Source organism: Gadus chalcogrammus, chromosome 20 (genome assembly GCF_026213295.1).
Source record: "Gadus chalcogrammus isolate NIFS_2021 chromosome 20, NIFS_Gcha_1.0, whole genome shotgun sequence".
NCBI lineage: Eukaryota > Metazoa > Chordata > Actinopteri > Gadiformes > Gadidae > Gadus > Gadus chalcogrammus.
In genome coordinates this window covers 19,659,537-19,669,954 of record NC_079431.1, presented here as the reverse complement: position 1 = coordinate 19,669,954, position 10,418 = coordinate 19,659,537, and the positions used below count along the sequence as shown (strand labels likewise).

General features: G+C 45.0%; 1 protein-coding gene across 1 annotated transcript; it reads right to left on the bottom strand.

Moving 5' to 3' along the window:
* Positions 1 to 1,545: 1,545 nt before the first annotated feature.
* Positions 1,546 to 9,090, bottom strand: LOC130373057 (potassium/sodium hyperpolarization-activated cyclic nucleotide-gated channel 1-like). Its single transcript, XM_056579288.1, has 7 exons — positions 8,777 to 9,090; positions 8,320 to 8,460; positions 8,106 to 8,207; positions 2,736 to 2,897; positions 2,335 to 2,428; positions 2,068 to 2,195; positions 1,546 to 1,802 (listed from the first exon to the last, which is right to left on the bottom strand). The coding sequence occupies exons 1-7, from the start codon at positions 8,969 to 8,971 to the stop codon at positions 1,578 to 1,580; spliced, it is 1,047 nt and encodes a 348-aa protein (XP_056435263.1). The 5' UTR covers positions 8,972 to 9,090; the 3' UTR covers positions 1,546 to 1,577.
* Between the last annotated feature and the right edge of the window lie 1,328 nt (positions 9,091 to 10,418).

Below are 10,418 nucleotides of genomic sequence, written 5' to 3'. Positions count from 1 at the left end.
GTCAGCACACAGATCTCTGCTGGGAACCAATCAAAACACGGACACATCAACTGGGAATGCTTAATCTTAAATCACCACGCCGACCACGGCCCAGTTCATTTGGGACCTTGCTGCTGTACAAGGTTGTGTAGCCTGATGAAGAGCAATTTGCTTCTAATCCGTCCAATCCTTAATCTTTACATTTTCAAAAGCCCTTTAAATTGGGAAAGCGTGTTGTAATCAATTAAAACATTAGCTTTTGAGTCGTTTGGGTTTGGGTTATTTTTGGGTGGCAGACCTCTTATTTTCTAGGGGGAATGCATACTTCTTGCTTAAGAGTTGAGGTGTCCATCAGCACACATAATTCCTCAGACTGAGCTGATTGTTGCCATGAATGACTGTGAAGATATGAATGCGTGTGAGGTATAACATAAAAATGTTCTCCTCGTAACCATAGTGCCCAATAAACAAACCTATACACAGAGGTGCACTGTTGTAGTGAATACCACCATTCTGTTGTAGTGAATGCAACTATTGCGTTGTACTAAGGTGACCATATTTCAGAAATGAAAGAAGAAGATATTTGTAGGTTGGCGGTCCATAGCTGATGTTATTATATTTGATGGGAAAGTTTTACATTAAAACTATTCTTGTCATTGTCAATGATGTAGTAAAACATTGGGCTTTAGGCCTACATGCCCAATATTTTACTATGATGTTTCTATAGCTATGGTAAACCAGCCAAACACAATCCAAATCGGGCAACTTGTATAAGGAATTATTCGATATTGTATTGATAGGCCATTGTTTATGATTGTTCATGTCTGCTTATGGTTTAGAGTCAATAGATAGACCCCAGTGCATAAAAACTGCATTCACAGCCAATCAGATTCACAGCCATGAAATTAATGACCAACTGCCTATAAAATGTATTTGCATGAGCTTACTTCCCTTGCTATTTAAAGATCCATTCATATTATTTTAGAATCCTATTTTTAAACATTGACGTTTTAGGGGACAGCTCCCTCTGGGGACACGCCACCAGAATCTGGGACTTCCCCGGATTAACGGATGTCTGGTTTCCCTACGTTGAACCCACCTCCAAAGTAGTCCCCATCGCAGAGGTCCTTCTGGAAGGAACCGGCCTCCAGGCCCACCTCCCCGTGGTCGATGAAGAACATGCGGTCTCCGGGCGCGTTCTCCCGGGCGATCACGTCCCCCTCAAGAAACACCTCGTAGCTGAGCTTGAGCAGCACAGCGTTGATGAAGTGGGCGTCCTGGTCCTGGAACATGGGCACCTTCTTCAGCAGCCGGCTGCACATGGCCAGCAGCATCTCCTGTGAAGAAAGTACGACCAGTTTGCTAAGTCTAAGCTATTGCGTCTTACCTCATCTGAGTAAGGCTCGTTTGAGCAGGTTTTTTGTAGCTTATTTTAGCTTAGTTTATCCAAACTTGTTGTTAGCTAAATTAATGTTAGATCATTCACTTAGTTTGGTTCATAGAATTCCTAGTTTATCTTATTTTATTTTAGATGATCTTCCGATATGTAATGATCAGCATATGCTATTGCCATCTCGTAAAATTTTTTCTTTCTTAGATTAGTTTAGAAGTTTGGTTTTGTTTATCTTATCTAAGTTTAAATAAGTTAAGCTCCAGAATAAGCCTCCAGCATTTACCTCCTTCAGCGCAGAGGAGACCGTGTCGATGACGTCGTTCTCATCAAACCACTTCCCCCCGTAGCGCGCCTGGTAGTACTTGCTGATCCGCAGCTGCAGCTCAGGGGGTAGCTTCATGAAGGTCATGTAGTGTTCTAAACGGCACATCTACAGGGGAACCACAACCATAACAACAACAACAGCGTCTTCAGCATTTCTAATAACTACCTGCAGTACTATGCACTAATACTAAATATCTGAGCATGGCACCAGAAGCCCGAATGTCACAGTCCACTGGTCAGGACGCCGATATCAGCAATAAGGCCGGCCATTCTAGGCTTTATTGTCAATTACTGTATTACAAAAATAGATTCTAAGCAAGTAATAAGTGAATGTGTTTTGGTGCCATTGTACTTTAAAGGGCCATGAGGACCTTGCTCTTGTACTCCTTGGCGGTGGGGTCTGTGTTGGCTATCATTGTCGTAGCGTTGGCCACCAGCACCGTGTACATCATGCAGCCGGAGATCATACTGACCATCACAATCCACAACTCCACATAGTCTGGAGATAAGAAGATCACAGCGTTTGGGATGCATTTTAAATTACCATTGATCAAGAAACAATGAGGTAAACCGTAGTCTTAGGTTCTTCCCGGTTTAAAGAAAACATACAGTGTGTCATTTAATAATATGAAGCCTACTTGTAGGGGCATCCATAGAGCCATAGGAGAGGGCGATCATCTGGGACAGAGCACGGAACACCCCCCAAGAGTATTTCACGCTCACCGTGGCATTCTGCAAACACAGGATTGACCGCAGAGATCACTATATAATGAGGCGATCTCGGATTACGATTTATGTTATTGTTTACACCTGGGATAGTTCAAGAATGAATGCTGGAATTAAAATTCTTATTATATTAATATTTCATAATATGCTTCCATCACATTATTATATTACATAGGCCTAGTCCGTCACATGCATGGTTGCTTGGTTCAATCCTATGATTCCATAATTCTTTGATTCCATGACGTGATTGGATGGTTCCATGTTATGATTGCATGGTCCCATGGTTCCATAAAAGAGGGGTTCCATGGCTCACCATGAGGTTCTCCTTGCGGACCCAGCAGTCAGCGGGGAACTCTTCCAGCATTGGGACAAAGTACTGGATGCAGCCGTTCCAGTGGCAGAGTAGGAAGATCATCATGAACAGGGACAGGATACGGAAGAAGAGCCGCACCACCTCAAGGTTAGCGTTGGACACCTGAGAGAGCAAGGGGGGGGGGGGGGGGGGGGGAATTACTGCTATGGCAGTACTTCCTGATGTGACACTCTAATTCCCCTTCTGGGATAATCAAGTACATCTAATTCCAATCTTACCGTCCAGCTATTAGATATGTCTAACTATTCGGTAGATCTAGGTTTCTTTGACTGCTAATACCATCAGAGGAAATAGATTAAAGTTGAAACTCGTAATTCAATAAGTCATTCAGATGACCAAGGTACACCTGACATGAATAAATAGAACCTTTCTAACAATCCAGAACTCTACGTCCTATCATAGGGTAACACAGCTGTAACTAAAAAACAAATCGTGTTTTTGCTTTAAACAAGAGAAAGCCCTGTTAAACAGTGTATTTTTGTTGGTTCATAACGTATTTGTGCATGGTCTAAGCTTTTATTGTCTTACTTCCTGTTTTATTAGCACAAGGCTTTTATTTTGAAGCGTGCGTTTTTGTATTTCCTGTTATCCTGCAGGGTTTTGACTGCAATAATAAGTTGAACTGAGATTCTGTGACCCTCTGTGGCCCTGGCCCTGCTCTCCAATGCCTTGAAGGCACCTTTTATCGGAGCGACGAAGAGGCGTACAAAGATGCATGGAATAGGCTCAACCATCGCTATGGACAGACATTTGTCGTCCAAAGAGCCTTCAGGGAGAAATTGTCAAAATGGCCGAAAATACAGCCCGGAGATGCAGAAGGGTTAAGAACATTTTCAGACTTCCTGAATGCCTGCCTGCAAGCCATGCCACATGTTAAAGGCTTAGAAATATCAAGTGACTGCAAAGGAAACCAAAAGCTAATTCGGAACTCCTGATTGGTTAGCAGCCCGTTGGAATCGCTAGGTTACAGTGGCTCTAATGCAAAATAAGGACTTTCCAACCTTCGAGGCTTTCGCTTACTTTGTGTCAGTAGAAGCAGAGATAGCATGTAACCCAGTCACGTCTTTACATGCTCTTCATTCTTCTAATTCATCCCTGGACAAAAGAAGCTCAAGAGAGACAAAAAGCCAATGTTTTCAGCACCCAAACCGCCTTTAACAGTGATGAATCAAAATCAAACTATGTAAAACCAAAGCTCACTTGCGTGTGGTGCAAAGATGATAAACATCCACTCTCCAAGTGCCCAGACTTCATGACAAAGTCCCTTGAGGATCGACAAACATACATAAAGGATAACAAGCTGTGTTACGGATGCACCAAGGCAAATCACAGCGCCAAGGAATGTCGTCACCGCCACACATGTGACTCATGCAAGGGAAGGCACCCTACCTGTCTTCATGACGACAACTTCAGAAGACGTGAAGAAAAGAAAAGGACTGAGTCACTTGGGAACACAGAACCAACCACTGTGTATGAAACCACGACAGCCACAGCACTCACAGTCACTGAAGGAGGTCAGTCATGCGTCACTTCCATGATCATACCTGTGTGGGTGTCTTCTGTTAAAAACCCATGTGACGAACAGCTTGTCTGTGCATCTTTAGACACTCAAAGCGACAGCTGCTTCATCGACAGAGATTTGAGCAATAAATTATAGGCAGACTCCTAAGCTGTAAAGCTTAAAGGGGGCATATCATACCACCAGATGTGAGTGTGATTAGCCATTACAAGCAGGTTTGAAAATGTGCAGCATTGTGACATCACAGGTGGACGTGTCCACCTAGATGTGTGCTGAATAGATCAGTCTACCAGCCTACCCAGTGGACTGAAGTAAACGTTGCTCATCTATCCGTCACACATCTAGGTGGACACGCCCACCTGTGCTGTCACAATGCTGTACATTTTGGAAACAGCTTGTAATGGCTAATCACACTCACAACTGGTGGTATGATAGGTCCCCTTAAAACGTACCACTTTGTTAGGAGAGAACACAATCACTGACAGTGACAGGGTGTCTGGGCTCCGTGTGAGAGGCTACAATTCATGCCTCCACATCAACCTTCCTCTGTCGTACACTAAAGATTGCATTCCTGTGAATCGGGATCACATACCCTCATGTGAAACTGCAAGAAAATGACCTCACTTAACAGCACTCACCGAAAAGATGCCACCTCTCCTTTTCTGTGATGTAGGACTCCTGATTGGGTATAATTGTCCCAGAACACTAACACCCAGACAAGTAATTACTGGTAAAGACTACGAGCCCTACGCCATCCTCACAGATTTGGGTTGGAGCATTGTTGGATACTCAACACCAAGCCTTGATGAAACAGAAACCAGCCTGTGTCATAGAGTCACTTTAAAGGAACTCCCTCCAGTAACACCTATATATGTTTTGAGTGTACTGGAGTCAGACTTCAAGGACACCAAAGGAGACAACAAGACCTCTCAAGATCTCATATTCCTGAGCAAACTGAAAGAAGGCATTAAGAAAAACGAACAGGGACATCTGGAGATGCCCCTGCCCTTTAAGCAATGGCCACACTTACCAGATAATAAGAAACTTGCGGAAATCAGGCTCAGTCATCTTCAATGGAAGTTCAGCAGGGATGAGAAATACAAGAAGGACTACACAACATATATGAAAGAAATCATTGAGAGAGGTGATGTGGAAGAAGTACATGATGATGGTACCCTAAAGGTGGGAGGAAGGCTTCGACACTCATCCCTCGCTGACTCTTTTAAGCACCAAATTGTCATTCCTAAGGATCATCATGTGACAAAGTTAATAATAGCTCATAACCATGAAAATACAAAGCATCAGGGCAAAGGCGTCACCACGAATAAGATCAGATCCAGTGGCTACTGGTTTCCTGGAATGAGCAGAGCTGTATCATCTTACATCCGCCAGTGTGTGACTTGTCGCAGGCTGAGGAGACCCCAAGAAGGCCAAAGAATGAGTGACTTACCTGTAGAGCGCTTAGGGTTCACTCACACTAGGCCATTTGGCCGTGGCCGTTGGCCGTTTTCACACCTAACCGTGATGAACTGGCCCCATTGTTCTCTGGCCTGCACTCACACTAGGCCATCTGGCCGTGGCCGTTGGCCGTCACAACTGTGGCTTGGCCACGGTAGGCTCTTGTACATACGTCATCACGTCGTAACACGTCATCACCAAGCGTCCGCTGCATGGACCATAATAAAGTCTGCCACCAGTCAGTTTTAACAACAATGGACAAGAACACAGAGAACACAGTTCGCACTTGAATCGGTTGCTTATTTGGAGCCGTTCTCAGATAGAGCCCACTCTAGTTTACACTCACTAGTTGAACCGCTTGACGCCATGTTTACCGTTCAATGGGTAAGAAGGCTCGTCGCCTTTATTATGTCCATGGTCGTCGCATGGACTATACGTCATCCAGCTCAGGTTGAATAGCCGTGCGTGTCGGCTCATTAGCATCTGTACCGTGGCGGCCCGTACCGTAGCAGCACACCTCTCCCAAGTGGCCAAGTTGGCCTGGCCTGGCCAGACTGGCCACACTCACACTGGCAGATTTGAGCACAGTTAGGTGTGAAAACGGCCACGGCCACGGCCAGATGGCCTAGTGTTAGTGCACCCTTAGAGCCGTCCCCACCCTTCACGTATTGCGCTATGGACTGCTTCGGCCCCTTTGTCACTACGGAAGGCAGGAAACCGCATAAACGATACGGGCTACTCTTCACCTGTTTCTGCTCACGGGCCATCCACATTGAGATGTTAGAGGATATGTCCACCGATGCTTTCATAAATGGTCTGAGATGCTTTATTGCTATTCGAGGTGCAGTCCGTCAAATCCAGTGCGACCAAGGCACCAACATTGTTTGTGCGAAGAATTAATTCAAGGCAGCTTTAAAAGAGTGCGACACACAGAGACTAAGTACTTTTCTGTCACAAAAGCAGTGTGACTTTGTCATGAATGCACCCCACTCCAGTCATGCAGGTGGTGTATGGGCGCACCAGATCAAGACTGTAAGGAGTGTCCTGAATTCCAAGGAGAGACATGGCAATGCTTCACTACGGACTCTACTCTACGAAGCCATGGCCATAGTCAACAGTCAATCACTGTGGATAACTTAAACAGTCCTGACAGCTTGGAACCGCTTACCCCTAATCATCTGGTCCAGATGAAATCCAGCACAGCACTGCCTCCACCCAGCACCTTCCCCAAAGAAGACTTGTATGGAGTAAAAAGATGGCGCCATGTACAGCATCTGGCTGAGCAGTTCTGGAGCCGCTGGAAACGGGAATATCTTCACGACATTACTGCAAGGCAGTGTTGGCATGCGCCATAGAGAAATCTTCAAGTGGGTGATGTTGTTATGGACATTGATGAGCTATCGCCTAGAGGTGAATGGAGACTTGCAAGGGTCTTGGAGACTGTCAGTGGTAAGGATGGACTCGTAAGGACAGGGAAGATCTCAGTTTGAGATAAGAGACTGAATAACAAAGGAGAGCGCTTTGGGAAATTGTCCTTGTTTGAACGGCCTGTGCAGAAGAAAGTTCTGTTGTCAGATGCTTCTTAAGCTAATACTGTGAAAGGACAGTTTCATTCCTTGTGTGAAAATTATTAATGCTGTACATTATTTAATGAGACATTCATAATTTTGGTGGGAGTGTAACTAACCCAAATCGTGTTTTTGCTTTAAACAAGAGTTGTATTAGCACAAGGCTTTTATTTTGAAGGGTGCATTTTTGTATTTCCTGTTATCCTTTAGGGTTTTGACTGCAATAATAAGTTGAATGGAGATTCTGTGAAAGCGGCAATATAACTGCAGATATGCCGACGGTTAAAGATATTTAGCACCCTCTGAAGAGGCACAACGCACAAGGTTAGTAATGCTGTAATATTGTGATATAAAAATGTGGCTTATGTTTAATTTCGTTTGTGATAACTTTATTGGCACCTGTTTAGTTGAATTGATGCTATCTTAATGTGATGAAAAGACTGTGAAAACCGAATGTAAAGTAAGCTAACGATTTATTGTTTATGTGTTTTGTGCTCAGCTCTTACGTTGGATTTGGGGATTTTTCAATAAATCTTAAACCATCAGTCAAGTGTGAAACCATCTTTCGGCTGAATGCTACAACAGCGATTCTTCCAACTCTTTCTTCAAGACTCAACTTGTAGTAATCTTTATTGCGTCATGAGTCTCAAAAGCATGCAGTCACCCGAGCTGGAGGCCCAATGAAGGTGTGTGCAACTTGAAACGGCTGAGAAGAATAGGAGCGTGATTGGGTTTCTAATATGACGGCCGCACTTCCAAACTCACTTTCTCCACTTCGTTGAAGAAGCGCACAAGTCGAGACACCCGCACCAGACGTATGAGGCTGAGGATCCGAACAAACATGAGGATTCTCATCATTCTGTTTGCCTTGGAGGGGTTGTCCTCATTATTGTACTGTAAGTCCTGTGGCAAGAAAACACAGAAAACTCACTTTATGGGTGAATAAGATTCACAATGTTTTTCATTCATTATAATTCACTCCAGACCAGATACGGTCAGTTTGTTCAAATTGTACCGCAAAGAAGAGGATGTATCCGATGGGGAATGCTGCGATCACATCTGGTATGAACCAACTCCTCAAATAGCTTATCCGGATCTGCTTGAGGTCCAAAATGGCGACCTGTCACACAGGACCAGGCAACATATGACAAAAAAGAAAAAATTAAATGACACGGTTAAAACAATCTACGGTCCGTAGATTTGTATTTTAGAATGTCTTGCTGAACTGCAAATTATCATATACTGATCACACACACAAACACACACATGTGCTATGACAACATAACTCCAGAGGGGCTCCCCATGGACTTTGGGATGGGGCTGCTGGATCTTAATCCTGTTTGTGTGTGCATTGAGGTGGATTACAGATGGGGACGGTGTTTGTCTATGATGGGATTATTGTTCTTGGTGTGTTTGTGTGGAGAGTGTGTGGGGACCTCGCTGTCCTCTGGGATGATGCCCATGCGAAAGTTGAGCGCCACATCGATGAGGAAGAGCGTGTCAGAGAAGACGTTGAAGCGTTCCCAGCCCAGGCCATTCGCCCCGTCCAGGAAGGCGATCTCCATGGGGATGCCGATCAGGTTGAGGAACGTGATGGCCATCATGCACATGATGTAGTAGCTCCTGGACATGTGGCAACACGTACATGCCTGTTCATTTACATTTGTAGTTATCTGACTCTTTTATTCAAAGCGACTTACAATCATTCATTCACACATCCACCCACCGACGGCGGAGATAAACCACCCAGGGCCAGTTAGGGCCAGCTTGTTGGGTGCAGTTAGACGCCTTGTTCACACTGAATGCGTCCGTCGACGGATGACCGAGGGTGTGTCTCACATATAGGGGACTAGTCTCTGTAGACGCATGCTGCAGCCAATGAAATCGCTTCGCAGTACAAAGCCGATGTGTGGAAATAAATACAAAAGATGACACAAACAACAGGTGACTGAAAACAATCCTATCATTCCATATTTCTTAAAAAAAACAAAAAACTGACAAATTCTTCCTGCTTCTTCCTGCTTGTTATTGCAAAATAGATCCAGGAAACGCGTGGGGTGTATTTGCAGAACCGAGATCTGATTGGCCGACGGATCCGCCGCTACCTGTAAAGTTGAACATTCCTCAACTTTTTGACGCAGGCCACGGAGCTGAATGGACGGACCCACAATAAGCGGCGGATCCACAATAAGCAGCGAGCGCCCCATGCAAAGTCAATGAGATCCATCGACTGACAGAGGTAGTGTGAACAAGGCGTAGGGCCAGCTCGTCGGGTGCGTCGGATGCACTTCTGGTTACCAGTCAACCCGCTCTACCTCCTGGCTTGTTCACACTACCTTCGTCCGTCAACGGACGACGGAGGGCATGTCTGACGGATGGGGGAGTGTTATTTTCTGACGGAGACACGATCTGATAGGCTGACGGATCCGTTGCAGCCTGAAACGTTAACATTTTCTCAACTTCTGAACGCAAGAGACGGAGCGCGACGGAACGGACGGACCCACAATGCATTTCGGGATCGCCCCATGTGAAGTGAATGAGATCCGTCAACGGACGGATGCAGTGGGCAAGGGGTGTACGCGTTTGAAAGAAATATGGAATGATAGAATTGTTTTTAGTCACCTGTTTGTGTCATCTTTTGTATTTATGTCCACACTTCGGCTTTGTAGCGGGAAGTGATTTGATTGGCTCCAGTATGCGTCTACAGAGACTAGTCCCCTATACGTCAGACACGCCCTCGGTCATCCGTTGACGGACGCATGTAGTGTGAACAAGGCGTCACTGCCGCCCCAGCTTCCATGTTTGGAGTTGTGTGTACACATTAAAACCTGTATATGTCTCTTTTTGTTGCAGATATTGTGGTTAAAATCGGAACTAGAACATTTCTCAGAAATAGAACGTGCCCATGAGTCAATCCATCCAGGTTTTTTTAGTTAGTCAGTGTCACTGTGAAAGGTGCTATGTGGTCAGGGGGGCAGTCTGCTGATAATGTTTAATGTTTTTGGAGCAGACGACTCAGATGTCAGGGGGGGTGAGGGAGTGATGTTACATCACACTGAATAAAGTCAGGGATTACAC

What these genes read in the sequence shown, in the direction of transcription:
- LOC130373057 (XM_056579288.1), bottom strand. Translation starts at nt 8,971, where the DNA reads ATGTCCAGGAGCTACTACATCATGTGCATGATGGCCATCACGTTCCTC. An exon ending in TCATCCCAGAGGACAGCGAG is followed by an intron (nt 8,461 to 8,776) that starts GTCCCCACACAC and finishes CCTGTGTGACAG; the next exon opens with GTCGCCATTTTGGACCTCAA. An exon ending in TCTTCAACGAAGTGGAGAAA is followed by an intron (nt 2,898 to 8,105) that starts GTGAGTTTGGAA and finishes TTGCTCTCTCAG; the next exon opens with GTGTCCAACGCTAACCTTGA.